Genomic DNA, 27907 nt, shown 5'->3' on the forward strand with positions numbered 1-27907 from the left:
AAGGAAGGAAGTGGCGGAAGGAAGGAAGTGGCGGAAGGAAGGAAGGAAGTGGCGGAAGGAAGGAAGGAAGTGGCGGAAGGAAGTGGCGGAAGGAAGTGGCGGAAGGAAGTGGCGGAAGGAAGGAAGTGGCGGAAGGAAGGAAGGAAGGAAGTGGCGGAAGGAAGGAAGGAAGAAGGAAGGAAGGAAGTGGCGGAAGGAAGGAAGGAAGGAAGGAAGTGGCGGAAGGAAGGAAGTGGCGGAAGGAAGGAAGGAAGGAAGGAAGGAAGGAAGGAAGGAAGGAAGGAAGGAAGGAAGGAAGGAAGGGAAGGAAGGAAGGAAGGAAGGGAAGGAAGGAAGGAAGGAAGGAAGGAAGGAAGGAAGTGCGGAAGGAAGTGGCGGAAGGAAGTGGCGGAAGGAAGTGGCGGAAGGAAGGAAGTGGCGGAAGGAAGGAAGGAGGAAGTGGCGGAAGGAAGGAAGGAAGGCGAAGTGGCGGAAGGAAGGAAGTGGACGGAAGGAAGTGGCGGAAGGAAGGAAGGAAGTGGCGGAAGGAAGGGAAGTGGCGGAAGGAAGTGGCGGAAGGAAGGAAGGAAGTGGCGGAAGGAAGGAAGGAAGTGGCGAAGGAAGGAAGGAAGTGGCGGAAGGAAGGAAGGAAGGAAGGAAGTGGCGGAAGGAAGGAAGGAAGGAAGGAAGTGGCGGAAGGAAGGAAGTGCGGAAGGAAGGAAGGAAGGAAGTGGCGGAAGGAAGTGGCGGAAGGAAGGAAGGAAGGAAGGAAGTGGCGGAAGGAAGGAAGGAAGGAAGGAAGTGGCGGAAGGAAGGAAGGAAGGAAGTGGCGGAAGGAAGGAAGTGGCGGAAGGAAGAAGGAAGGAGGAAGGAAGGAAGGAAGGAAGGAAGGAAGGAAGGAAGGAAGGAAGGAAGGAAGGAAGGAAGGAAGGAAGGAAGGAAGGAAGGAAGGAAGGAAGGAAGTGGCGGAAGGAAGGAAGGAAGTGGCGAAGGAAGTGGCGGAAGGAAGTGGCGGAAGGAAGTGGCGGAAGGAAGGAAGGAAGGAAGGAAGGAAGGAAGGAAGGAAGGAAGGAAGGAAGGAAGGAAGGAAGGAAGGAAGGAAGGAAGGAAGGAAGTGGCGGAAGGAAGGAAGGAAGTGGCGGAAGGAAGGAAGGAAGGAAGGAAGTGGCGGAAGGAAGGAAGGAAGGAAGGAAGAGGAAGGAAGGAAGGAAGGAAGAAGGAAGGAAGGAAGGAGAAGGAAGGAAGGAAGGAAGGAAGGAAGGAAGGAAGGAAGGAAGGAAGGAAGGAAGGAAGTGGCGGAAGGAAGTGGCGGAAGGAAGGAAGGAAGGAAGTGGCGGAAGGAAGTGGCGGAAGGAAGGAAGGAAGGAAGGAAGGAAGGAAGTGGCGGAAGGAAGGAAGGAAGGAAGGAAGGAAGGAAGTGGCGGAAGGAAGGAAGGAAGGAAGGAAGGAAGTGGCGGAAGGAAGGAAGTGGCGGAAGGAAGGAAGGAAGGAAGGAAGGAAGGAAGGAAGGAAGGAAGGAAGGAAGAAGGAAGGAAGGAAGGAAGGAAGGAAGGAAGGAAGGAAGAAGGAAGGAAGGAAGGAAGGAAGGAAGGAAGGAAGGAAGGAAGGAAGGAAGGAAGGAAGGATGGAAGGAAGGAAGTGGCGGAAGGAAGTGGCGGAAGGAAGGAAGGAAGTGGCGGAAGGAAGGAAGGAAGTGGCGGAAGGAAGGAAGGAAGGAAGGAAGGAAGGAAGGAAGGAAGGAAGGAAGGAAGGAAGGAAGGAAGGAAGGAAGGAAGGAAGGAAGGAAGGAAGGAAGTGGCGGAAGGAAGGAAGGAAGGAAGGAAGTGGCGGAAGGAAGGAAGTGGCGGAAGGAAGGAAGGAAGTGGCGGAAGGAAGGAAGGAAGTGGCGGAAGAAGTGGCGGAAGGAAGTGGCGGAAGGAAGGAAGGAAGTGGCGGAAGGAAGGAAGTGGCGGAAGGAAGGAAGTGGCGGAAGGAAGTGGCGGAAGGAAGTGGCGGAAGGAAGGAAGGAAGGAAGGAAGGAAGGAAGGAAGGAAGGAAGGAAGGAAGAAGGAAGGAAGGAAGGAAGGAAGGAAGGAAGGAAGGAAGGAAGGAAGGAAGGAAGGAAGAAGGAAGGAAGGAAGGAAGGAAGGAAGGAAGGAAGGAAGGAAGGAAGGAAGGAAGGAAGGAAGGAAGGAAGGAAGTGGCGGAAGGAAGGAAGTGGCGGAAGGAAGGAAGGAAGGAAGTGGCGGAAGGAAGGAAGGAAGGAAGTGGCGGAAGGAAGGAAGGAAGGAAGGAAGTGGCGGGAAGGAAGGAAGTGGCGGAAGGAAGGAAGGAAGGAAGGAAGGAAGGAAGGAAGGAAGGAAGGAAGGAAGGAAGGAAGGAAGGAAAGGAAGGAAGGAAGGAAGGAAGCGAAGAAGGAAGGAAGGAAGGAAGGAAGGAAGGAAGGAAGGAAGGAAGGAAGGAAGGAAGAAGGAAGTGGCGGAAGGAAGTGGCGGAAGGAAGGAAGGAAGGAAGGAGGAGGAAGGAAGGAAGGAAGGAAGGAAGGAAGGAAGGAAGGAAGGAAGGAAGGAAGGAAGGAAGGAAGGAAGGAAGGAAGTGGCGGAAGAAGGAAGTGGCGGAAGGAAGGAAGTGGCGGAAGGAAGGAAGTGGCGGAAGGAAGGAAGGAAGGAAGGAAGGAAGGAAGGAAGGAAGGAAGGAAGGAAGGAAGGAAGGAAGGAAGGAAGGAAGGAAGGAAGGAAGGAAGGAAGGAAGGAAGGAAGGAAGGAAGGAAGTGGCGGAAGGAAGGAAGGAAGGAAGGAAGTGGCGGAAGGAAGGAAGGAAGGAAGGAAGGAAGGAAGGAAGGAAGGAAGGAAGGAAGGAAGGAAGGAAGGAAGGAAGGAAGGAAGGAAGGAAGGAAGGAAGGACGGAAGGAAGGAAGGAGAAGGAAGGAAGGAAGGAAGGAAGTGGCGGAAGGAACGGAAGTGGCGGAAGGAAGGAAGGAAGGAAGGAAGGAAGGAAGGAAGGAAGGAAGGAAGGAAGGAAGGAAGGAAGGAAGGAAGGAAGGAAGGAAGGAAGGAAGGAAGGAAGGAAGGAAGGAAGGAAGGAAGGAAGTGGCGGAAGGAAGGAAGGAAGGAAGGAAGTGGCGGAAGGAAGGAAGGAAGTGGCGGAAGGAAGGAAGGAAGGAAGGAAGGAAGGAAGGAAGGAAGGAAGGAAGGAAAGGAAGGAAGGAAGGAAGGAAGGAAGGAAGGAAGGAAGGAAGGAAGGAAGGAAGGAAGGAAGGAAGGAAGGAAGGAAGGAAGGAAGTGGCGGAAGGAAGGAAGGAAGTGGCGGAAGGAAGGAAGTGGCGGAAGGAAGGAAGGAAGTTGCGGAAGGAAGGAAGTGGCGGAAGGAAGGAAGGAAGGAAGGAAGGAAGGAAGGAAGGAAGGAAGGAAGGAAGGAAGGAAGGAAGGAAGGAAGGAAGGAAGGAAGGAAGGAAGGAAGGAAGGAAGGAAGGAAGGAAGGAAGGAAGGAAGGAAGGAAGGAAGGAAGGAAGGAAGGAAGGAAGAAGGAAGGAAGGAAGGAAGGAAGGAAGGAAGGAAGGAAGGAAGTGGCGGAAGGAAGGAAGTGGCGGAAGGAAGGAAGGAAGGAAGGAAGTGGCGAAGGAAGGAAGTGGCGGAAGGAAGGAAGGAAGTGGCGGAAGGAAGGAAGGAAGTGGCGGAAGGAAGTGGCGGAAGGAAGTGGCGGAGGAAGGAAGGAAGTGGCGGAAGTGGCGGAAGTGGCGGAAGTGGCGGAAGGAAGGAAGGAAGGAAGGAAGGAAGGAAGGAAGGAAGGAAGGAAGGAAGGAAGGAAGGAAGGAAGGAAGGAAGGAAGGAAGGAAGGAAGGAAGGAAGGAAGGAAGTGGCGGAAGGAAGGAAGTGGCGGAAGGAAGGAAGGAAGGAAGTGGCGGAAGGAAGGAAGGAAGGGAAGTGGCGGAAGGAAGGAAGGAAGGAAGGAAGTGGCGGAAGGAAGGAAGTGGCGAGAAGGAAGGAAGGAAGGAAGGAAGGAAGGAAGGAAGGAAGGAAGGAAGGAAGGAAGGAAGGAAGGAAGGAAGGAAGGAAGGAAGGAAGGAAGGAAGGAAGGAAGGAAGGAAGGAAGGAAGGAAGGAAGGAAGGAAGGAAGGAAGGAAGGAAGGAAGGAAGGAAGGAGGAAGGAAGGAAGGAAGGAAGGAAGGAAGTGGCGGAAGGAAGAAGGAAGGAAGTGGCGGAAGGAAGGAAGGAAGTGGCGGAAGGAAGGAAGGAAGGAAGGAAGGAAGGAAGGAAGGAAGGAAGAAGGAAGGAAGGAAGGAAGGAAGGAAGGAAGGAAGGAAGGAAGGAAGGAAGGAAGGAAGGAAGGAAGGAAGGAGGAAGGAAGTGGCGAAGGAAGGAAGGAAGTGGCGGAAGGAAGGAAGTGGCGGAAGGAAGGAAGGAAGTTGCGGAAGGAAGGAAGTGGCGGAAGGAAGGAAGGAAGGAAGGAAGGAAGGAAGGAAGGAAGGAAGGAAGGAAGGAAGGAAGGAAGGAAGGAAGGAAGGAAGGAAGGAAGGAAGGAAGGAAGGAAGGAAGGAAGGAAGGAAGGAAGGAAGGAAGGAAGGAAGAAGGAAGGAAGGAAGGAAGGAAGGAAGGAAGGAAGGAAGGAAGTGGCGGAAGGAAGGAAGTGGCGGAAGGAAGGAAGGAAGGAAGGAAGTGGCGGAAGGAAGGAAGTGGCGGAAGGAAGGAAGGAAGTGGCGGAAGGAAGGAAGGAAGTGGCGGAAGGAAGTGGCGGAAGGAAGTGGCGGAAGGAAGGAAGGAAGTGGCGGAAGTGGCGGAAGTGGCGGAAGTGGGAAGGAAGGAAGGAAGGAAGGAAGGAAGGAAGGAAGGAAGGAAGGAAGGAAGGAAGGAAGGAAGGAAGGAAGGAAGGAAGGAAGGAAGGAAGGAAGGAAGGAAGTGGCGGAAGGAAGGAAGTGGCGGAAGGAAGGAAGTGGCGGAAGGAAGGAAGGAAGGAAGTGGCGGAAGGAAGGAAGGAAGGAAGTGGCGGAAGGAAGGAAGGAAGGAAGGAAGTGGCGGAAGGAAGGAAGTGGCGGAAGGAAGGAAGGAAGGAAGGAAGGAAGGAAGGAAGGAAGGAAGGAAGGAAGGAAGGAAGGAAGGAAGGAAGGAAGGAAGGAAGGAAGGAAGGAAGGAAGGAAGGAAGGAAGAAGAAGGAAGGAAGGAAAGGAAGGAAGGAAGGAAGTGGCGGAAGGAAGTGGCGGAAGGAAGGAAGGAAGGAAGGAAGGAAGGAAGGAAGGAAGGAAGGAAGGAAGGAAGGAAGGAAGGAAGGAAGGAAGGAAGGAAGGAAGGAAGGAAGGAAGGAAGGAAGGAAGGAAGGAAGGAAGGAAGGAAGGAAGGAAGGAAGGAAGGAAGTGGCGGAAGGAAGGAAGTGGCGGAAGGAAGTGGCGGAAGGAAGGAAGGAAGTGGCGGAAGGAAGGAAGGAAGTGGCGGAAGGAAGGAAGGAAGTGGCGGAAGGAAGGAAGGAAGGAAGGAAGGAAGTGGCGGAAGGAAGGAAGGAAGGAAGTGGCGGAAGGAAGGAAGTGGCGGAAGGAAGGAAGGAAGGAAGTGGCGGAAGGAAGTGGCGGAAGGAAGGAAGGAAGTGGCGGAAGGAAGGAAGGAAGTGGCGGAAGGAAGGAAGGAAGGAAGGAAGTGGCGGAAGGAAGGAAGGAAGGAAGTGGCGGAAGGAAGGAAGTGGCGGAAGAAGGAAGTGGCGGAAGGAAGGAAGGAAGGAAGGAAGTGGCGGAAGGAAGGAGGAAGGAAGGAGGAAGGAAGGAAGGAAGGAAGGAAGGAAGGAAGGAGGAAGGAAGGAAGGAAGGAAGGAAGGAAGGAAGGAAGGAAGGAAGGAAGGAAGGAAGGAAGGAAGGAAGGAAGGAAGGAAGAAGAGAAGGAAGGAAGGAAGGAAGGAAGGAAGTGGCGGAAGGAAGGAAGGAAGTGGCGGAAGGAAGTGGCGGAAGGAAGTGGCGGAAGGAAGTGGCGGAAGGAAGTGGCGGAAGGAAGGAAGGAAGGAAGGAAGGAAGGAAGGAAGGAAGGAAGGAAGGAAGGAAGGAAGGAAGGAAGGAAGTGGCGGAAGGAAGTGGCGGAAGGAAGTGGCGGAAGAAGTGGCGGAAGGAAGTGGCGGAAGGAAGGAAGGAAGGAAGGAAGGAAGGAAGGAAGGAAGGAAGGAAGGAAGGAAGGAAGGAAGGAAGGAAGGAAGGAAGGAAGGAAGGAAGGAAGGAAGGAAGGAAGGAAGGAAGGAAGGAAGGAAGGAAGGAACGGAAGGAAGTGGCGGAAGGAAGGAAGGAAGGAAGGAAGGAAGGAAGGAAGGAAGGAAGGAAGGAAGGAAGAAGGAAGGAAGGAAGGAAGGAAGGAAGGAAGGAAGGAAGGAAGGAAGGAAGGAAGGAAGGAAGGAAGGAAGGAAGGAAGGAAGGAAGGAAGTGGCGGAAGGAAGTGGCGGAAGGAAGGAAGAAGGAAGGAGGAAGGAAGGAAGTGGCGGAAGGAAGGAAGGAAGGAAGGAAGGAAGTGGCGGAAGGAAGGAAGTGGCGGAAGGAAGGAAGGAAGGAAGGAAGGAAGGAAGGAAGGAAGGAAGGAAGGAAGGAAGGAAGGAAGGAAGGAAGGAAGGAAGGAAGGAAGGAAGGAAGGAAGGAAGGAAGGAAGGAAGGAAGGAAGGAAGGAAGGAAGGAAGGAAGGAAGGAAGGAAGGAAGGAAGGAAGTGGCGGAAGGAAGGAAGGAAGGAAGGAAGGAAGGAAGTGGCGGAAAGAAGGGAAGGAAGGAAGGAAGGAAGGAAGGAAGGAAGGAAGGAAGGAAGGAAGGAAGGAAGGAAGGAAGGAAAGGAAGGAAGGAAGGAAGGAAGGAAGGAAGGAAGAGAAGGAAGGAAGGAAGGAAGGAAGGAAGGAAGGAAGGAAGGAAGGAAGGAAGGAAGGAAGGAAGGAAGGAAGGAAGGAACGGAAGGAAGTGGCGGAAGGAAGGAAGGAAGGAAGGAAGTGGCGGAAGGAAGGAAGTGGCGGAAGGAAGGAAGGAAGTGGCGGAAGGAAGGAAGGAAGTGGCGGAAGGAAGTGGCGGAAGGAAGTGGCGGAAGCGAAGGAAGGAAGTGGCGGAAGGAAGGAAGTGGCGGAAGGAAGGAAGTGGCGGAAGGAAGTGGCGGAAGGAAGTGGCGGAAGAGGAAGGAAGGAAGGAAGGAAGGAAGGAAGGAAGGAAGGAAGGAAGGAAGGAAGGAAGGAAGGAAGGAAGGAAGGAAGGAAGGAAGGAAGGAAGGAAGGAAGGAAGGAAGGAAGGAAGTGGCGGAAGGAAGTGGCGGAAGGAAGGAAGTGGCGGAAGGAAGGAAGTGGCGGAAGGAAGGAAGGAAGGAAGTGGCGGAAGGAAGGAAGGAAGGAAGTGGCGGAAGGAAGGAAGGAAGGAAGGAAGTGGCGGAAGGAAGGAAGTGGCGGAAGTGGCGGAAGTGGCGGAAGTGGCGAAGTGGCGGAGGAAGGAAGGAAGGAAGGAAGGAAGGAAGGAAGGAAGGAAGGAAGAAGGAAGGAAGGAAGGAAGGAAGGAAGGAAGGAAGGAAGGAAGGAAGGAAGGAAGGAGGAAGGAAGGAAGGAAGGAAGGAAGGAAGGAAGGAGGAAGGAAGGAAGGAAGGAAGGAAGGAAGGAAGGAAGGAAGGAAGGAAGGAAGGAAGGAAGGAAGGAAGAAGGAAGGAAGGAAGGAAGGAAGGAAGGAAGGAAGGAAGGAAGGAAGGAAGGAAGGAAGGAAGGAAGGAAGGAAGGAAGGAAGGAAGGAAGGAAGGAAGGAAGGGAAGGAAGGAAGGAAGGAAGGGAAGGAAGGAAGGAAGGAAGGAAGTGGCGGAAGGAAGGAAGGAAGGAAGGAAGGAAGGAAGGGAAGGAAGGAAGGAAGGAAGGAAGGAAGGAAGGAAGGAAGGAAGGAAGGAAGGAAGGAAGGAAGGAAGGAAGGAAGGAAGTGGCGAGAAGGAAGGAAGGAAGGAAGGAAGGAAGTGGCGGAAGGAAGGAAGTGGCGGAAGGAAGGAAGGAAGGAAGGAAGGAAGGAAGGAAGGAAGGAAGGAAGGAAGGAAGGAAGGAAGGAAGGAAGGAAGGAAGGAAGGAAGGAAGGAAGGAAGGAAGGAAGGAAGGAAGGAAGGAAGGAAGGAAGGAGGAAGGAAGGAAGGAAGGAAGGAAGGAAGGAAGTGGCGGAAGGAAGGAAGGAAGGAAGTGGCGGAAGGAAGGAAGGAAGGAAGTGGCGGAAGGAAGGAAGTGGCGGAAGGAAGGAAGGAAGGAAGGAAGGAAGGAAGGAAGGAAGGAAGGAAGGAAGGAAGGAAGGAAGGAAGGAAGGAAGGAAGGAAGGAAGGAAGGAAGGAAGGAAGGAAGGAAGGAAGGAAGGAAGGAAGGAAGGAAGGAAGGAAGGAAGGAAGGAAGGAAGGAAGGAAGGAAGTGGCGGAAGGAAGGAAGGAAGGAAGGAAGTGGCGGAAGGAAGGAAGGAAGTGGCGGAGGAAGGAAGGAAGGAAGGAAGGAAGGAAGGAAGGAAGGAAGGAAGGAAGGAAGGAAGGAAGGAAGGAAGGAAGGAAGGAAGGAAGGAAGGAAGGAAGGAAGGAAGGAAGGAAGGAAGGAAGGAAGGAAGGAAGGAAGGAGGAAGTGGCGGAAGGAAGGAAGGAAGTGCGGAAGGAAGGAAGGAAGGAAGGAAGGAAGGAAGGAAGGAAGGAAGGAAGGAAGGAAGGAAGGAAGGAAGGAAGGAAGGAAGGAAGGAAGTAAGTGGCGGAAGGAAGGAAGGAAGGAAGGAAGTGGCGGAAGGAAGGAGTGGCGGAAGGAAGGAAGGAAGTGGCGGAAGGAAGGAAGGAAGTGGCGGAAGGAAGTGGCGGAAGGAAGGAAGGAAGTGGCGGAAGGAAGTGGCGGAAGGAAGGAAGGAAGGAAGGAAGGAAGGAAGGAAGGAAGGAAGGAAGGAAGGAAGGAAGGAAGGAAGGAAGGAAGGAAGGAAGGAAGGAAGGAAGGAAGAAGGAAGGAAGGAAGGAAGGAAGAAGGAAGGAAGTGCGGAAGGAAGTGGCGGAAGGAAGGAAGTGGCGGAAGGAAGGAAGTGGCGGAAGGAAGGAAGGAAGGAAGTGGCGGAAGGAAGGAAGGAAGGAAGTGGCGGAAGGAAGGAAGGAAGGAAGGAAGTGGCGAAGGAAGGAAGTGGCGGAAGGAAGGAAGTGGCGGAAGGAAGGAAGAGGAAGGAAGGAAGGAAGGAAGGAAGGAAGGAAGGAAGGAAGGAAGGAAGGAAGGAAGGAAGGAAGGAAGGAAGGAAGGAAGGAAGGAAGGAAGGAAGGAAGGAAGGAAGGAAGGAAGGAAGGAAGGAAGTGGCGGAAGAAGGAAGTGCGGAAGGAAGGAAGTGGCGGAAGGAAGGAAGTGGCGGAAGGAAGGAAGTGGCGGAAGGAAGGAAGTGGCGGAAGGAGGAAGGAAGGAAGGAAGGAAGGAAGGAAGGAAGGAAGGAAGGAAGGAAGGAGAGAAGGAAGGAAGGAAGGAAGGAAGGAAGGAAGGAAGGAAGGAAGGAAGGAAGGAAGTGCGGAAGGAAGTGGCGGAAGGAAGTGGCGGAAGGAAGTGGCGGAAGGAAGGAAGGAAGGAAGGAAGGAAGGAAGGAAGGAAGGAAGGAAGGAAGGAAGGAAGGAAGAAGGAAGGAAGGAAGGAAGGAAGGAAGGAAGGAAGGAAGAAGGAAGGAAGGAAGGAAGGAAGGAAGGAAGGAAGAAGGAAGGAAGGAAGGAAGGAAGGAAGTGGCGGAAGGAAGGAAGGAAGGAAGGAAGTGGCGGAAGGAAGGAAGTGGCGGAAGGAAGGAAGGAAGGAAGGAAGTGGCGGAAGGAAGGAAGTGGCGGAAGGAAGGAAGGAAGGAAGGAAGGAAGGAAGGAAGGAAGGAAGGAAGGAAGGAAGGAAGGAAGGAAGGAAGGAAGGAAGGAAGGAAGGAAGGAAGGAAGGAAGGAAGGAAGGAAGGAAGGAAGGAAGGAAGGAAGGAAGGAAGGAAGGAAGGAAGGAAGGAAGGAAGGAAGAAGGAAGGAAGGAAGGAAGGAAGGAAGGAAGGAAGGAAGGAAGGAAGGAAGTGGCGAAGGAAGGAAGGAAGGAAGTGGCGGAAGGAAGGAAGGAAGGAAGGAAGGAAGGAAGGAAGGAAGGAAGGAAGGAAGAGAAGGAAGAGGAAGGAAGGAAGGAAGGAAGGAAGGAAGGAAGGAAGGAAGGAAGTGGCGGAAGGAAGGAAGGAAGGAAGGAAGTGGCGGAAGGAAGGAAGGAAGTGGCGGAAGGAAGGAAGGAAGTGGCGGGAAGGAAGGAAGGAAGGAAGGAAGGAAGGAAGGAAGGAAGGAAGGGAAGGAAGGAAGGAAGGAAGGAAGGAAGGAAGGAAGGAAGGAAGGAAGGAAGGAAGGAAGGAAGGAAGGAAGGAAGGAAGGAAGGAAGGAAGGAAGGAAGGAAGGAAGGAAGGAAGGAAGGAAGGAAGGAAGGAAGGAAGGAAGTGGCGGAAGGAAGGAAGGAAGTGGCGGAAGGAAGGAAGTGGCGGAAGGAAGGAAGTGGCGGAAGGAAGGAAGGAAGGAAGGAAGGAAGGAAGGAAGGAAGGAAGGAAGGAAGGAAGGAAGGAAGGAAGGAAGGAAGGAAGGAAGGAAGGAAGGAAGGAAGGAAGGAAGGAAGGAAGGAAGGAAGGAAGGGAAGGAGTGGCGGAAGGAAGGAAGTGGCGGAAGGAAGGAAGGAAGGAAGGAAGGAAGTGGCGGAAGGAAGGAAGTGGCGGAAGGAAGGAAGGAAGTGGCGGAAGGAAGGAAGGAAGTGGCGGAAGGAAGTGGCGGAAGGAAGTGGCGGAAGGAAGGAAGGAAGTGGCGGAAGGAAGGAAGTGGCGGAAGGAAGGAAGTGGCGGAAGGAAGGAAGTGGCGGAAGGAAGGAAGGAAGGAAGGAAGGAAGGAAGGAAGAGGAAGGAAGGAAGGAAGGAAGGAAGGAAGGAAGGAAGGAAGGAAGGAAGGAAGGAAGGAAGGAAGGAAGGAAGGAAGGAAGGAAGGAAGGAAGGAAGGAAGGAAGGAAGGAAGTGGCGGAAGGAAGTGGCGGAAGGAAGGAAGTGGCGGAAGGAAGGAAGTGGCGGAAGGAAGGAAGGAAGGAAGTGGCGGAAGGAAGAAGAAGGAAGTGGCGGAAGGAAGGAAGTGGCGGAAGGAAGGAAGGAAGGAAGGAAGGAAGGAAGGAAGGAAGTGGCGGAAGGAAGTGGCGGAAGAAGGAAGGAAGGAAGGAAGGAAGGAAGGAAGGAAGGAAGGAAGTGGCGAAGGAAGGAAGTGGCGGAAGGAAGGAAGGAAGTGGCGGAAGGAAGGAAGGAAGTGGCGGAAGGAAGTGGCGGAAGGAAGTGGCGGAAGAAGGAAGGAAGTGGCGGAAGGAAGGAAGGAAGGAAGGAAGGAAGGAAGGAAGTGGCGGAGGAAGTGGCGGAAGGAAGTGGCGGAAGGAAGTGGCGGAAGGAAGGAAGGAAGGAAGGAAGGAAGGAAGGAAGGAAGGAAGGAAGGAAGGAAGGAAGGAAGGAAGAAGGAAGGAAGGAAGGAAGGAAGGAAGGAAGGAAGTGGCGGAAGGAAGGAAGGAAGAAGGAAGTGGCGGAAGGAAGGAAGGAAGTAGGCGGAAGGAAGGAAGTGGCGGAAGGAAGTGGCGGAAGGAAGTGGCGGAAGGAAGTGGCGGAAGGAAGGAAGTGGCGGAAGGAAGGAAGTGGCGGAAGGGAAGGAAGGAAGGAAGTGGCGGAAGGAAGGAAGGAAGGAAGGAAGTGGCGGAAGGAAGGAAGGAAGGAAGGAAGGAAGGAAGTGGACGGAAGGAAGGAAGGAAGGAAGGAAGTGGCGGGAAGGAAGGAAGGAAGGAAGGAAGTGGCGAAGGAGGAAGGAAGGAAGGAAGGAAGGAAGGAAGGAAGGAAGGAAGGAAGGAAGGAAGGAAGGAAGGAAGGAAGGAAGGAAGGAAGGAAGGAAGGAAGGAAGAGGAAGGAAGGAAGGAAGGAAGGAAGTGGCGGAAGGAAGGAAGGAAGTGGCGGAAGGAAGTGCGGAAGGAAGGAAGGAAGTGGCGGAAGGAAGGAAGTGGCGGAAGGAAGGAAGGAAGGAAGGAAGGAAGGAAGGAAGGAAGGAAGTGGCGGAAGGAAGTGGCGGAAGGAAGGAAGGAAGGAAGGAAGGAAGGAAGGAAGGAAGGAAGGAAGGAAGGAAGGAAGGAAGGAAGGAAGGAAGGAAGGAAGGAAGGAAGGAAGGAAGGAAGGAAGGAAGGAAGGAAGGAAGGAAGGAAGGAAGGAAGGAAGTGGCGGAAGGAAGGAAGGAAGGAAGTGGCGGAAGGAAGGAAGTGGCGGAAGGAAGGAAGGAAGGAAGGAAGTGGCGGAAGGAAGTGGCGGAAGGAAGTGGCGGAAGGAAGGAAGGAAGGAAGGAAGGAAGGAAGGAAGGAAGGAAGGAAGGAAGGAAGGAAGGAAGGAAGGAAGGAAGGAAGGAAGGAAGGAAGGAAGGAAGGAAGGAAGGAAGGAAGGAAGGAAGGAAGGAAGGAAGGAAGGAAGGAAGGAAGAAGTGGCGGAAGGAAGTGGCGGAAGGAAGGAAGGAAGTGGCGGAAGGAAGGAAGTGGCGGAAGGAAGGAAGGAAGGAAGGAAGGAAGGAAGGAAGGAAGGAAGGAAGGAAGGAAGGAAGGAAGGAAGGAAGGAAGGAAGGAAGGAAGGAAGGAAGGAAGGAAGGAAGGAAGGAAGGAAGGAAGGAAGGAAGTGGCGGAAGGAAGTGGCGGAAGGAAGGAAGTGGCGGAAGGAAGGAAGGAAGGAAGGAAGTGGCGGAAGGAAGGAAGGAAGGAAGGAAGTGGCGGAAGGAAGGAAGTGGCGGAAGGAAGGAAGGAAGGAAGGAAGGAAGGAAGGAAGGAAGGAAGGAAGGAAGGAAGGAAGGAAGTGGCGGAAGGAAGTGGCGGAAGGAAGGAAGGAAGGAAGGAAGGAAGGAAGGAAGGAAGGAAGGAAGGAAGGAAGGAAGGAAGGAAGGAAGGAAGGAAGGAAGGAAGGAAGGAAGTGGCGGAAGGAAGGAAGTGGCGGAAGGAAGGAAGGAAGTGGCGGAAGGAAAGTGGCGGAAGGAAGTGGCGGAAGGAAGGAAGGAAGGAAGGAAGGAAGGAAGGAAGGAAGTGGCGGAAGGAAGGAAGTGGCGGAAGGAAGGAAGTGGCGGAAGGAAGGAAGTGGCGGAAGGAAGGAAGGAAGGAAGGAAGGAAGGAAGGAAGGAAGGAAGGAAGGAAGGAAGGAAGGAAGGAAGGAAGGAAGGAAGGAAGGAAGGAAGGAAGGAAGGAAGGAAGGAAGGAAGGAAGGAAGGAAGGAAGGAAGGAAGGAAGGAAGGAAGGAAGGAAGGAAGGAAGTGGCGGAAGGAAGGAAGTGGCGAAGGAAGTGGCGGAAGGAAGTGGCGGAAGGAAGTGGCGGAAGGAAGGAAGTGGCGGAAGGAAGGAAGGAAGGAAGTGGCGGAAGGAAGGAAGGAAGGAAGTGGCGGAAGGAAGGAAGGAAGTGGCGGAAGGAAGGAAGTGGCGGAAGGAAGGAAGTGGCGGAAGGAAGGAAGTGGCGGAAGGAAGGAAGGAAGGAAGGAAGGAAGGAAGGAAGGAAGGAAGGAAGGAAGGAAGGAAGGAAGGAAGGAAGGAAGGAAGGAAGGAAGGAAGGAAGGAAGGAAGGAAGGAAGGAAGTGGCGGAAGGAAGGAAGGAAGTGGCGGAAGGAAGGAAGGAAGGAAGGAAGGAAGGAAGGAAGGAAGGAAGGAAGGAAGGAAGGGAAGGAAGGAAGGAAGGAAGGAAGGAAGGAAGGAAGGAAGGAAGGAAGTGGCGGAAGGAAGGAAGGAAGGAAGGAAGGAAGTGGCGGAAGGAAGGAAGGAAGTGGCGGAAGGAAGTGGCGGAAGGAAGGAAGGAAGTGGCGGAAGGAAGTGGCGGAAGTGGCGGAAGTGGCGGAAGTGGCGGAAGGAAGGAAGGAAGGAAGGAAGGAAGGAAGGAAGGAAGGAAGGAAGGAAGGAAGGAAGGAAGGAAGGAAGGAAGGAAGGAAGGAAGGAAGGAAGGAAGGAAGGAAGGAAGGAAGGAAGGAAGGAAGGAAGGAAGGAAGGAAGGAAGGAAGGAAGGAAGGAAGGAAGTGGCGGAAGGAAGGAAGTGGCGGAAGGAAGGAAGGAAGGAAGGAAGGAAGGAAGGAAGGAAGGAAGGAAGGAAGGAAGGAAGGAAGGAAGGAAGGAAGTGGCGGAAGGAAGGAAGGAAGGAAGTGGCGGAAGGAAGGAAGGAAGGAAGTGGCGGAAGGAAGGAAGTGGCGGAAGGAAGGAAGGAAGGAAGGAAGTGGCGGAAGGAAGGAAGTGGCGGAAGGAAGGAAGTGGCGGAAGGAAGGAAGTGGCGGAAGGAAGGAAGGAAGGAAGGAAGGAAGGAAGGAAGGAAGGAAGGAAGGAAGGAAGGAAGGAAGGAAGGAAGGAAGGAAGGAAGGAAGGAAGGAAGGAAGGAAGGAAGGAAGGAAGGAAGGAAGGAAGGAAGGAAGGAAGGAAGTGGCGGAAGGAAGGAAGGAAGTGGCGGAAGGAAGGAAGGAAGGAAGGAAGGAAGGAAGGAAGGAAGGAAGGAAGGAAGGAAGGAAGGAAGGAAGGAAGGAAGGAAGGAAGGAAGGAAGGAAGGAAGGAAGGAAGGAAGAAGGAAGGAAGGAAGGAAGGAAGGAAGGAAGGAAGGAAGGAAGGAAGGAAGGAAGGAAGGAAGGAAGTGGCGGAAGGAAGGAAGGAAGGAAGGAAGTGGCGGAAGGAAGGAAGGAAGTGGCGGAAGGAAGTGGCGGAAGGAAGGAAGGAAGTGGCGGAAGGAAGGAAGGAAGGAAGGAAGGAAGGAAGGAAGGAAGGAAGGAAGGAAGGAAGGAAGGAAGGAAGGAAGGAAGGAAGGAAGGAAGGAAGGAAGGAAGGAAGGAAGGAAGGAAGGAAGTGGCGGAAGGAAGGAAGTGGCGGAAGGAAGTGGCGGAAGGAAGGAAGGAAGGAAGGAAGTGGCGGAAGGAAGGAAGGAAGGAAGTGGCGGAAGGAAGGAAGTGGCGGAAGGAAGGAAGGAAGGAAGGAAGGAAGGAAGGAAGGAAGGAAGGAAGGAAGGAAGGAAGGAAGTGGCGGAAGGAAGGAAGGAAGGAAGGAAGGAAGGAAGGAAGGAAGGAAGGAAGGAAGGAAGGAAGGAAGGAAGGAAGGAAGGAAGGAAGGAAGGAAGGAAGGAAGGAAGGAAGGAAGGAAGGAAGGAAGGAAGGAAGGAAGGAAGGAAGTGGCGGAAGGAAGGAAGTGGCGGAAGGAAGGAAGGAAGGAAGTGGCGGAAGGAAGGAAGTGGCGGAAGGAAGGAAGTGGCGGAAGGAAGTGGCGGAAGGAAGTGGCGGAAGGAAGGAAGGAAGGAAGGAAGGAAGGAAGGAAGGAAGGAAGGAAGGAAGGAAGGAAGGAAGGAAGGAAGGAAGGAAGGAAGGAAGGAAGGAAGGAAGGAAGGAAGGAAGGAAGGAAGGAAGGAAGGAAGGAAGGAAGGAAGTGGCGGAAGGAAGGAAGGAAGGAAGGAAGTGGCGGAAGGAAGGAAGGAAGGAAGGAAGGAAGGAAGGAAGGAAGGAAGGAAGGAAGGAAGGAAGGAAGGAAGGAAGGAAGGAAGGAAGGAAGGAAGGAAGGAAGGAAGGAAGGAAGGAAGGAAGGAAGGAAGGAAGGAAGGAAGGAAGGAAGGAAGGAAGGAAGGAAGGAAGTGGCGGAAGGAAGGAAGGAAGGAAGTGGCGGAAGGAAGTGGCGGAAGGAAGGAAGGAAGGAAGGAAGGAAGGAAGTGGCGGAAGGAAGGAAGGAAGGAAGGAAGTGGCGGAAGGAAGGAAGGAAGTGGCGGAAGGAAGGAAGGAAGGAAGGAAGGAAGTGGCGGAAGGAAGGAAGGAAGTGGCGGAAGGAAGGAAGGAAGGAAGGAAGGAAGGAAGGAAGGAAGGAAGGAAGGAAGGAAGGAAGGAAGGAAGGAAGGAAGGAAGGAAGGAAGGAAGGAAGGAAGGAAGGAAGGAAGGAAGGAAGGAAGGAAGGAAGGAAGGAAGGAAGGAAGGAAGTGGCGGAAGGAAGGAAGTGGCGGAAGGAAGGAAGTGGCGGAAGGAAGTGGCGGAAGGAAGGAAGGAAGGAAGGAAGGAAGTGGCGGAAGGAAGTGGCGGAAGGAAGGAAGTGGCGGAAGGAAGGAAGTGGCGGAAGGAAGTGGCGGAAGGAAGTGGCGGAAGGAAGGAAGTGGCGGAAGGAAGGAAGTGGCGGAAGGAAGGAAGGAAGGAAGGAAGGAAGGAAGGAAGGAAGGAAGGAAGGAAGGAAGGAAGGAAGGAAGGAAGGAAGGAAGGAAGGAAGGAAGGAAGGAAGGAAGGAAGGAAGGAAGGAAGGAAGGAAGGAAGGAAGGAAGGAAGGAAGGAAGTGGCGGAAGGAAGGAAGGAAGTGGCGGAAGGAAGGAAGGAAGTGGCGGAAGGAAGGAAGGAAGGAAGGAAGGAAGGAAGGAAGGAAGGAAGGAAGGAAGGAAGGAAGGAAGGAAGGAAGGAAGGAAGGAAGGAAGGAAGGAAGGAAGGAAGGAAGGAAGGAAGGAAGGAAGGAAGGAAGGAAGGAAGGAAGGAAGGAAGGAAGGAAGGAAGGAAGGAAGGAAGTGGCGGAAGGAAGGAAGGAAGGAAGGAAGGAAGGAAGGAAGGAAGTGGCGGAAGGAAGGAAGGAAGGAAGGAAGGAAGGAAGGAAGGAAGTTAGTTAAGATGTTCCAGCAAGCCAGCGTTGAGGCAGCTTTGAGCAGCAGAGCTGTCTGGGAGAATGATGAGCTTTACCTCATTGATGGTAATGAGAAACCTTAAGAACCACAGATGATTTTTCTGTCTGACCCACAAAAATCGTCTACCATCTGTTTATAGACAGTTTTTCCCATCCTTCTGATGGTTTAGATCAGTGCCCCACAAGGGACACATTTCTGTTTTTTCTATCCTTCTCTACATTCACAGCTTCTGATATAATAGCTAAATACTCATCTAGACAATGGCACAGCATTTCCAGAGCTCCCATGGCACTTCTGATATGGGGATCCAGTGGTGAAATTATTCAAATTTGTATAAAAAGAAATAATGACCTTCAATTGTCTTACAAAACTGTACACAATTACTTCATTAGGCTCTGCTGTGGCTGTTTTGGACTCTGACTTTCTCTGATGCACACAACAAATGAAACAACAGAGTAACCTGACAGTCTCTGATATAACTGCTGATTTATAAATGCAAGACAAAAACCTAGCTTTAAATTATGTAAATGACTAACCTGACAAAACCAAGAAAATCTCTTTATTGTGAGATGCTTGCTGGCTTTGACTGAAATTGAGAGTTCAAGTGTGTGTGTGTGTGTGTATGTGTATGTGTGCATTAAAAAGATGTAGTTTTAGGGCACTCTAAAAACTGAGATTTTTGGATGTTAATTCAGTTCTTTTCTACTTGCTTATTAGGTGTTTGATTTTAAGTGAATAGGTATGACACATCTCACATATGTAAAATGCATAGCATTTTACAAAGTTATATACAAAATAAAAGGATATACACTTAGAAATCTGATAGGACTGTGCTGTATACATCACATTGATGAGCATTATTTATTCCTATTTACATAATGGCTTACGTTAGAGCATCCCAGACCACAATGATAATGGTAATCACTGTTGTAGGAGCCCAGGGGCCCCGGGAGGGCACATGGGTTCATGTGTATGCCTCAGCACACTCACTGGTGCCTGTGTGCTCTGAAACTGCCCTCAATTACAGCTGCTGGACCAAGGACCCTTCAAGGCCATTATCTCTTAGCTGGTGTTCAGGCAGGCACAGGTGTAGGGAAGCAGTGGCGGGGATGTGGGGATGAGTGGAGCAACACACAGTATGCCCTGCAAATAGTAGAGTAATTCAGCATGCTTTTAGAAAAAATTGCAACCAGCGAGCTGTGCAAGAGCAGAATTGTGGAGCATTAGAAGCTGTCACAAGGTTGTGGTATAACTGCATGGTTGTGGATGCTACTAAAAATGCATTCACAAAATGGAAAGCAGCTGCTACATTTGTGCCTCAGCCAAAAGACAACTCCCATGGAAATGCAAAAGCACATTGACAAGTCCTGCTTTTTCCAAAACCACAAATGCAAACCAAGATGTTAAAAAAGGAAGTAACTTTGGGCTTTATACTGCAGAGATTTTCTGAAGGGAAAGACCAGTGAAAAAATGTTCAGCCTATGGGATTTTTATTGATTTATTGATCTTTAATGAGGCTGTCTTTCAATGTTCTATTAGGCAGCCTGTATTACTTCACATTATCTCATTATTTCCCTGCTGCTCTGTGATTTTATTTAGCTTCTCTGGCAATTTATTTCATCTATAAACTACCTTCTTCAGCACTCACTACATTTGCCTAGCAACTATCTCAATTGTAATATTATGAAAATAAATATGTCTAATGAAACCAGGATACTCAAATGTTTTTTCATTCCTCTTTTGCCACTGCAAATCCTCGACAGCTTGGAAACCCAAACCTTTATCTTCTAACTCAGTGGAACTCAACAGGGAAATTGCTTCTGTGAAGTATTGAAAATCTGGTACACGTTACTCCACATGACTTTGGCCTCTGCTCAGACACAAGTTTTCCATGCTTAGTAATAATTTTTGCATGGCAATGTGGTGACTCTCAACTAGCAGATGAAAATAAGCACCACAGAACTAGTGCTCTGAGAGAAGGCATCACAAATTGAGCCCCTGAGGACCTTCTGCTGTGGTTTTTACAAGATGCTCCAGATTACTGTAGGTTTGCAACCCAACATTCATTAAGCTGGTGCCACATTGGCACTTTGGCTTCAGAACTCCTTTGCTGCAGTCCTGTGAAGCAAAGGAGATGTGTTGTCTACTCACGTGCTGTTGTCAAAGCCTCGCTGAATGCCGTGGCACTGGTGTAGCCTTTTGCCTCTGTGGTAGAAGTTAGCGCTCCTGCTGAAAAGCACAAAGCCTTGTAAAAATTGCTGTAGGGAACCATATCACTTGTTTTTCATTTCCTCCCCTCTTTCTTCCCTGCTTTCTGACTAACAAGGTCAAATAGGTGTAGCCCGTTACTTGAGATGCTGGCTTTCCTCGCACAGGCATTACACAAAGCTGTGTCAGGTTTGAAAGCTTATCACAAGTTAGAAACTCAAGAGGAGTTTTACTGAGATATGTAAATAAACTTAGAAAAACCATTTGAAGCATTTTTATATTTCATCTTATTTTCATGCGAACCTCAGGAGCTTGAGTGTACTGGCTGGTTTTGACCTGAAACCAGTAGAGCAATGAACAAACATACATAAATCAGAATTTAGACAGGATGTCACTGGCTCCAGTGAAATAGAACTGTTTTCCCAACTAGCAAAAGGAAGTTTGGAAAAAGTTATAGTACAAGAGTCACATCTGTAATGTCTGATACCAAATACCAACTTATTTGACATTTTCCTTTAAGCATTTTTTAATTGCTAAGGTGCCTAGAGCTCATCTAGGTATTTATCTGATATTCAAACACAGACAGATGGTAGCTAGCACGTAGACCTTCATTTTCCCAAGAGAACTATTTCACATTTACTAAAAAGAATCCATATTTCTTAACAACTGTCTCATTTTGGAAAAATATCAAGCCATCTGAACAAACCTGCAAAGGTGAACTGCAGCTTTAACTGATCATTCAACGCCTAAGCATCTCTGGCTCAGTGATGGAGCAGTTGTGGCAACTAAGCAAAATCAGGCTACAGTTTTAGCAGCCTTGGTTTTGCTCTCCCTCTTCCTCCTCTTGCCTATATATGTGCATTCTTCTCTCATATGCATTTTCAGCTGTCTCTTAGATTTTCACTTGCAAATAACAGAAATGAACCAAACCAGTAGACTAAAACAGAAGGTTTGAGCTTGGTGTCCTGTCTTGACTGCAGCCCAGAGGATTTGCTCAAGAAGCTGATCTTAAGCACACTGGTGTCACCAGTGTGAGGACCAGCAGTGAGTCAGACCTGAGAAGTTCTAACCCAGGGCTGTTATACCGTAACTGGCACATGTTGGGACCACTGGTTAAAAGGCAGTTGCTTCCCAGGCTACTTGCAGAAGAAAAATGGCTCATATCCATCTTACATTGCAAGTTTGACCTTGCACCACCTCAACCAGGGAAAATGTATAATTCAGCAAGGAGAACCCTCTCTCTTCACATTGTATATTTATAGCCTTTGTTATTAATTATTTTTGTTGAGATGGAAGGGCTTCCAGTCCACTTGGACAAGCAGCTTTGGTGTTCTGCTGTCAGCCAGGCAAATATCTCTCTTTTGGGGATGGGGAAGGCAGTTTGAGAAGCAGCAAATTTTCCTTTCAGCTGCAATCTCTGTTCCTGCCTTGGCATATCTCAGTCAAGCCTCTGCGAGCCCCTGGGCTTTATGTTGAGGGATTCAGCTCCCAAAGAGCACTCTTTTGGGGCAGGCCAAAGCCTTGTGTTTAGTATCTTTCTCCAGTGTTCTATTTAGGTATGATATTTAACTAAAAACAGTAGGTATTCTTCATAAACACCATAATAACACTAATTAACTTCTTTGTAAACACTAATAACACTCAATATCTGTTCAGTTGCCAAAATTAATGAATGTATCCTAAAGAGAGCATTAAAAAAGATAAAATCAAGACAGTATTTTCTCATATATTTATTCCTGAACTGTGGTTACACTGACAGGGGTTAGTGTAACCACTGGTTAGTGGTTAGTGTACAAAGCACTAGGAAAAGAACTTCAACGGACATTAAATGTATTGCTTCCAAAAAAGTAAGATAGTTATTGTGTTTATGTGTCTTCCTTCTACATTGTTGAAGCAATAGAGAAAACAGTTTGATTCAATTGATTACCTTGTGTTGTGGAAGCAGGAGTCAAATTTGCTGGACTTGTGAAATCCAGAGAGGCCACAGATGTCGACTGGTGCTCTAAAGACAGTTAACACGGTATCACATTTAGTCAATAGATTCTTTAGAAAATAATGTTTATAAATTACAAAACAACCTAGATCGACGACCTTGCAGTAGCTATTGGGTAAACGCAGACTGAGCAGCAGAAATCCTGCTGTGGGAGTTAAGGCTAAATGCTCAAAGCACATTTCACAACTCCAGTGGGCACTTGCAAGGCAGCTGATGTTATCAATGCTGACCCTTTCCTGCTGGCTGGCTGCTGGCATTGCTTATTTGTGCTTCTGCACACAGGGTTTGGTTTGACTGCTGTGGTTTGATTGTGCACTTAAATGTGGTGCTCCCCAGCTATACCAGGGCCTTGCCAGAAACCATCCATGACAGCAGGCCACAGCCACATCAGCCCAGGAGATCACCTGCTCTAGTGAGTTTTCCTCTCAATTGCTGAAGGTAGTTCTATGTAATTATCCATATCCATGCTCTGGTAAAACAGAGTTAGTTATATAATTGATGAATGGGAATGATGCCCTGCTGTTGGGTCAAAGAAAAGTGATGGCTTTAACTTTTCTATCACATGCACCTCTCTGTCCCAATAGGACAAATTTATTTACAGTTTTATAGGCCAATTATTCAATTTTATAAGAATATGTAAGAATTATATATAACATTCAGCATGCCATTTAACGTTCTGTCCTAACATGGCAGTTTTAGCAAGATTTCTTTCACATCTCTGCTTGGCTAACCTCACAGCTCACAACTTCCCAAGCAGCAGCACATTGGTGCTGTCAGCACCTGAACATACTGACCTTTGCCTGCCACGCCTCTGACTCTGTGTGCATGACATTTAGGCAGTGGTAAAGTAGAGATCCTACATATATTGAATAAGTAATATTTTGCCCCTTACCTGAGGCTGTCATAACAGCTGATGTGTCGAATTACTGAAGTCTATAACAAATCAAAGAAACATTCAGCATGAGAAAGGTCTTTATTCTGCTTTAGGAAAGTGGGTGATTGAAAGGTTCAGGAGCAAGAAAGTGTATCACACCTAAATTCCAAATAATCTTTCCATGCACAACTCAGCCAAGTAGTCCAGAAAGAAACAGGAAATGCCTGAAGTAACTGTGCTGAGAACATTTATGACCTGGTGGTGGTACCTGAACAGTTTCATCCCTGAGGCACTTCAGAGGCTGCAACTCTGAGAGGAAATTTCAGAGACACTCTGCACTGAAAAGTGCTCACTGAGTCCTCGGAGAAGAGGAGGGAGAATTATTCCTTCTAATTAAAAACTGTTAACCACACAGGCAAGCTCAGCAGAGACACCATCCTGCCCAAGCAGCATATATGTCCTAGATGTCTGTTTTCTTTCCTATTTTTTCCCAGCAGGAGAGGTGAAGTACTTCCCAAGTAAGCCAGAAGGATGGATAATGTCCCCCCAAAAAGGTCTGTGAAGGAAGTGACCTATTAAAGTTCACACACTTCATTAGAAAAATATATCTGGGAAGGCAGCCAGAAAATACTTCTGTCTGGTCAGGCATGTCTGGAGGGCATTGGATGGTGTTACAAAGGTGGGACTGGATCTTAGCATAGGCAGGTGACCATCCACTCTCCAGCTGCTTTTTTGTGCTAATACTTGTACCTCCTGTGACTGCTGCTCTTTCATTTGCATTTCAGCTGAGCCTTGCCTGCACTGACGGGGATTTCACAGTAGCTGGCTGACATCAAGGATTCCTTACCAAAGATGCAACAGGCCTAAAAACCAGAGCAGTGAGGGTCTTTGAGATGTGCCTGGTTCCCAGAGGGTTCTGCAGAGTGTACAAGGCAAAGAAGGGTGGTGGTCTGATGCGAGCTGCTAGGCTTCCTTTGAGAGTTCACCTTGCAGAAGCCAGCAGAGGAAAAAGTCTCCCTCTGTCAGGGTCCCCCAGTATCTGGGATGGTTTTCTGGCACCCAGTGGGGTATTGGCTGAGCCCCCAGGGCCTACTACAACCAGCACTAGCCAAAGTTTTTCACAAAACCCATATTTATTTCTTGCCATCTACTTACAGCATTTCTCTGGCAAACTCATGTAACCCCCTGCTATATGCTGACTCCCATGTAGAGCAGAGCAAAGCAAACTGCTCCAGGAGAGATGTTTCCAAAGGGCTTCACCTGAGGTGTGGACTGAACATTTATCTGTCTGCAATAAGATGATAATACGACAAACTTGCAGGGGAAGAGCAAGGATTTATGAAATTTACACAAATTAAGAAACATTATGTCAGTTCTTTAACATGGCAAAAATGTTGAGGATCTTTGCTCTGTGCTTAAACAGAAGGTAGAGCCATTAGGAGGGCTGTTATTTTTACTTATTAGTTGAGTACTGAAAGAGCTATATTCAAAGGCCAGCTGAAGCATCAGAAATAACATTAAGTACCTCTCAAGGCTGGAGTTTAATTACGCGTGGTCTTAATTATAACAGATTACATCACCAGAATATTGGTTTGTAGTATTTTCTCTGAAGTCAAAGCTGCAGAAAGGGGTTCCTTACTACCCATTTAGAGTAGTAAATGCTACAACAGCTTTAGGACTTTATAAACAGACCTCAAACACAACCCAAGTTATTTTATTCTCTAATTTATCCTACCATCTGAAACCGTGGTAGTAAAACCTTCAGCTGAGGCTTCATTAGACTTATTGTCTGTGACGGGAGAAAAAAGAGAAAGATTAAAGCAGTTCTTAAAAGTAGTTATAAGGGCTGAAAATTTAGTTTGGGCTTGTTTCATATTGTGCACCGTCACAGAAGGGATAGCTGAGAATGAAAGTAATACTTTCTTTTCTATCACATCTAAATACTTTAACATTTTTATACAGAGTGGATCTATCTTAGCATTAGCATAGCCTCCTGGCAAGAACACAGCTTTAACTGACAGCTCTTCGATAGGACTACATTTATAGAAAACTACAAATTGGAAGAAATGAGTAATTTTTGAGAAAAATTTATGATTTATCTCTCTCTTCTCTGAAGCTGTGTTTACAGAGGAGTAAGCTGTGGCTTTTGCTACAGTCTTACTTTGTGGAAAAACATATCAATAGGAATATACACAGCCACAAGAGAACCCAGCTGAGCTGAAATAGTTGCCCTGAGAGGTGATGTGCCCCTAGATGCTGCTAAGGGGTCAGCAGCTCAGCTGTATTGTCTGTGCAGCAGAGAGCACACATAATAAAAAAAAAAGGTATAAATATGCATTTGCATGTAAGAGGAGACATGCACAAGAGGGTGCTAAAGGAAATCTGTCTGCCCTTCTCACCAGTCACCCTGCATCCTCAGAGGTGCTGAAAACTGTGCCACCAAGAATCCTGCTTTTACCAAAGAAACAGGACAGTATTTCTCCCCACTTCCCTAATCATGTAGCTAATTCTTACAGTACAGATTATAAGGGAGTTTCTCCACTATCCACAGAGGTGCAGCCTTTTGCATGTTTTACTGAAGGTGTATAATCCCTGAGTCTGAGGATTTGTTTTCCCAGGGAGCCATGAGTGGTCCATGAGAAACACATCATTATAATAGCTCACTAGTGCCATGTGGCTATATTAGAGTATTTTTGGGTATGGGAAGTACAGCAAGATTCTGCCTAAACAAACAAGTGTCTTCTGTTTGTGCAGAAGTTTCTTAGTTCATTTGGAGGCTTGAGCAAATATTTGAGCCAAAAAACCTGCCAGAGAGTCCAAACTGTGTGATGAACTTGTACAATAAAGCTTTTATACTGTTGGCATTTCTTCAGTATTTTAAATAACAAGCGAATACATATGTTTGGTGTTCTTAACATTTTAGTTGTGTCCTATTGAAGAAAAATGTACCAAAGGAAACAAATATTTCTTTTGATGAAATAATCTTCATTTCATTTCCCAGGAAGGGAAACAGACACACACATGAGAATGTCTTATGTGTCTTATGGGTCCCTTGGAACATCAGTGTCGATCTCAACTCATAGAAATCTTCACTGTCCTGCAAGTCTTCTTGTACCACAGAAATAAGAAATTACCCTCTTGTTACACTCCAAACTCTAAGTCAGAGATGTGCAAAATATTGGTACTGGAAAGCAGGATCATATAGCTGCAGGTTTCTTTGCTGAGACACTGTCAAATATTTGGCAAGAATGGTGTGGTCATGCCAAACCATAGTTCCCATCCCTGGCAGGGGCTCTGGTCACAGCCTTTTGTCAGATGTTTCCTTTGAGAGCTGTTTCCTTTGTGCTCTCCCCTTCAGACACATAGACACCTACAGGCTCCCTGGGGCAGAAGTGGGGAAGAGTCATAGCTTTCCCTGGGAACCACTCCTGTAGCTGTGCTGTTTCTCCGTGGACAGGTTGTTTTACCTCCAGGCTGTTCTGTCAGGTTTGCTCTGTCCATGTACCACAGGAGGCTTGACTTGGGAAGTGCCTTCCACATGACACATTAGGCTGTGGGACAGCACAAGGCAGTTGTTAGGTTAAATACACACACACACACACACACACACACACACGTAGATATGTTAGGTGAGCCTCTGACATTTCCCTCCTGGCTGCCAGCTTCCAAACGCCTGTATGGACAATGCTCTGGAAGGAAGCACTTGCTTTCTCTTTATTGTGTTTCTTGCCCACTTCCCTCATTTTTCTGATTGCAGACAGGCATTGTTGAATGAGAGCCCAGGGACAACCCTGTTGCCCTGAGTGTCAGGACTCCAACCCCCTCCAGTCCTATTCTGTGGTTGGAGAGATACAGAGTGACCCCCACCCTCCTGCTCCCGGAGACAAACACTCACATGGAAAAACACTGGAACTAGTAATGGGTGCAGTGTGTGTGATGAGAATAAGACACTTTCTCATTGCCATGAAAATCCTCTCTTCATTCAGCAGATAAAGAAAGAGACAATTCCCATGAAAAAGACTGCCTAGCCTGATATGTTGAATATAAAAAAGTGGATACCTTTGTAGCAGACAGAATATGTATAACATTTCCAGAAGTCACAAGGAATTGGATACTTTAGATGCGGTAGTCCTGGTTCTATGCCAATTGTTCCAAAGATCTGCATTTGTGCTCTGTTTAATTTCTCAGCAAAAAATAGATGGGCATGACCTCAAAGTCAAGGCTAGATGAAGGCTTGGGCACTAGCAGGGTGAGAGGTCTCATCCTCATGCTGCCTGGAGATTCCCAAGTATATTTATTTAGCAGGTTATGACACTGTTAAGTACTAAACACTGTTATAAGAGAAATGGCCTTGTTCTTTTCAACAGAAGAAAAAAGCATGTGTTACTCATGCAGCACAAACCTCTCTTGTTCCCTCATTCAAAGAAAGTGGTTCCTACATTAAGTTGGAAGCAAGCTTGATGTTATGAAGCCAGCAGAAGTCAATCATTCAGTACAAAGACTGAAACAATCCAGCTGAAACTCTTTCCCTGCCATGGTAAACAGCACCTGAGCTTGTAGTATAATGGCTTTCTCCTATTTTCCTCTTCATTATTCCCTTATTTTTCAGGCACTTTTAGGTCATAATATTTTTTTCAATTCTTCCTATGAATAAACAGAATTTTGATATCCTCACTAGATTTAAGCCCTGCAAAAAAAGGCAGAAAAGAGAAGTAAAGAAGTCAGTGTTTGTTTGGAGGTGAAAAACAGACAGAGGCTCTTGGGGGAGTTTCTATTGCCCAGTCTTGTGATAGCAGGCATCCCTTGCTCTGTTCAACAGGACAGTGCAGACAAAAGCCTACAATGTCCAACACCACACCCAGAAATAGGTCACCAGGAAAATTATACCAGTTTTCAGAATCAACTGATACATGGATTGTGTGAAGTGGGTGGTTATGGATAGTACAAGGTTCTGCCTGCCCACAGGCTCTGTTTCCAAGGAAAACCTGCTTGATTTGAGATACTTGCCAATCAAAGGTTTTAACTTTTAGGGATGGAACAGGAAGCAAAGCACTGTAGCTAATAGCCAGAGAGGCTTACTAGTCAGTCATATGAGCCATAAATATGTTTTATACCAAGCATGGCCAGTGCAATTCAGTAGGCTTTTATGTTTTGCCATTACCAAAACTGAAACAGAGGCCCACACCGCAGAGAAGTCCTTAGAAGTCCCTGGTTTGTGCTCACTGCTGTGGGGGAGGCAGTTGCTCAGAGGAAAGGGCGTGAGCACCTTGTGTTAACTCAATGTCTTCCCTGCAGCCCTGTGAGCTCAGTCAGTTTGGTGGATGCCTCCTATGCCTGATTCAGCTCAGCTTGCCTGGCCTTGCTCGGGTGGCATGGTGTCAGTCACAGGCATCACTCTTTGTCCAAAATTGCTCACCTTCTGCGTGACGCTGGCTGAGCTCTCCTCCAAGCTAATGGAGATCTCAGGGTAAGCTGGAAAGCAAACATAAATGTATTAGTGAGATGGACACTGCAGATAACAATAACAGCTTCTAATAACGCTTAACAGTGTTGTATCATAAGAAGGGTGGGAATTAAATCCTACCTCCAGCCACACATCAAGCAAGATAAAAGTATTACAGCTGCAATTTGAGGTCAAGGAAGTGGTTTACAAGACTGTATTAGCAACTATTGCCACAGGATCTGGGATGCATTTCACTGCCTACCTCAACTAGGCTTGGGTGGCTTTGCTGGGGAAACAAACTGAAACCATCCTGCAGTCACAGCTCTGGCAGTAGAGCCACCCTTACTGGGCCCCATGGAATCACATATACCCCAGTTCCTGGTTCCTCTGTGTGCTTGCCAAAGGTATCTCCAAAGGCTTTAGCCATTCCCCAAATGTTTGATTTTGGATGCCAGCTATCCAGATGCTGTTGCCTGGACAGACGTGTGACAGTGTCCCCACAGATGCTTCCTGCCTAGCCAGGAAGCCCAGAGGAAGCCTCACAGCAGAGCAGCAGGGCACTGATGACCACATCCACATGAAACAAAAAACCGGTTTTTTTTCTGTTTTTGCAGCATTTTGGTTCTGGGCACAGCTGATTGTTTATATATATATATATATATATATATATATATATATATATATATATATATATATATATAATACAATATACAGCCGGAAAGAAGCTATCAGGTACCCTAAGCCTCCCTATACTACATTCCCAAATTAGCCATTGGGATGTTTGGTTTGGAAGAATATTGACTTGACTGACTTGTTAAGTAAGGACTATTGAAACTGTGTTAGTGTATAACAAATCTCAG

General features: G+C 48.8%; 1 protein-coding gene across 1 annotated transcript in view; it reads right to left on the bottom strand.

The window, feature by feature from the left end:
- The window catches only part of CD96 (CD96 molecule), a 66242-nt gene that overhangs the window by 24809 nt on the left and 13526 nt on the right, over window positions 1-27907 (bottom strand). Inside the window, 7 exon segments of the mRNA XM_058019157.1 lie at window positions 18680-18758; window positions 20665-20739; window positions 23340-23393; window positions 24554-24739; window positions 25072-25140; window positions 25143-25155; window positions 27021-27076. Of these exon segments, the coding sequence (XP_057875140.1) occupies window positions 18680-18758; window positions 20665-20739; window positions 23340-23393; window positions 24554-24739; window positions 25072-25140; window positions 25143-25155; window positions 27021-27076 (532 nt within the window).

This window comes from Melospiza georgiana, chromosome 2, assembly GCF_028018845.1.
Source record: "Melospiza georgiana isolate bMelGeo1 chromosome 2, bMelGeo1.pri, whole genome shotgun sequence".
NCBI classification, from domain to species: Eukaryota; Metazoa; Chordata; class Aves; order Passeriformes; family Passerellidae; genus Melospiza; species Melospiza georgiana.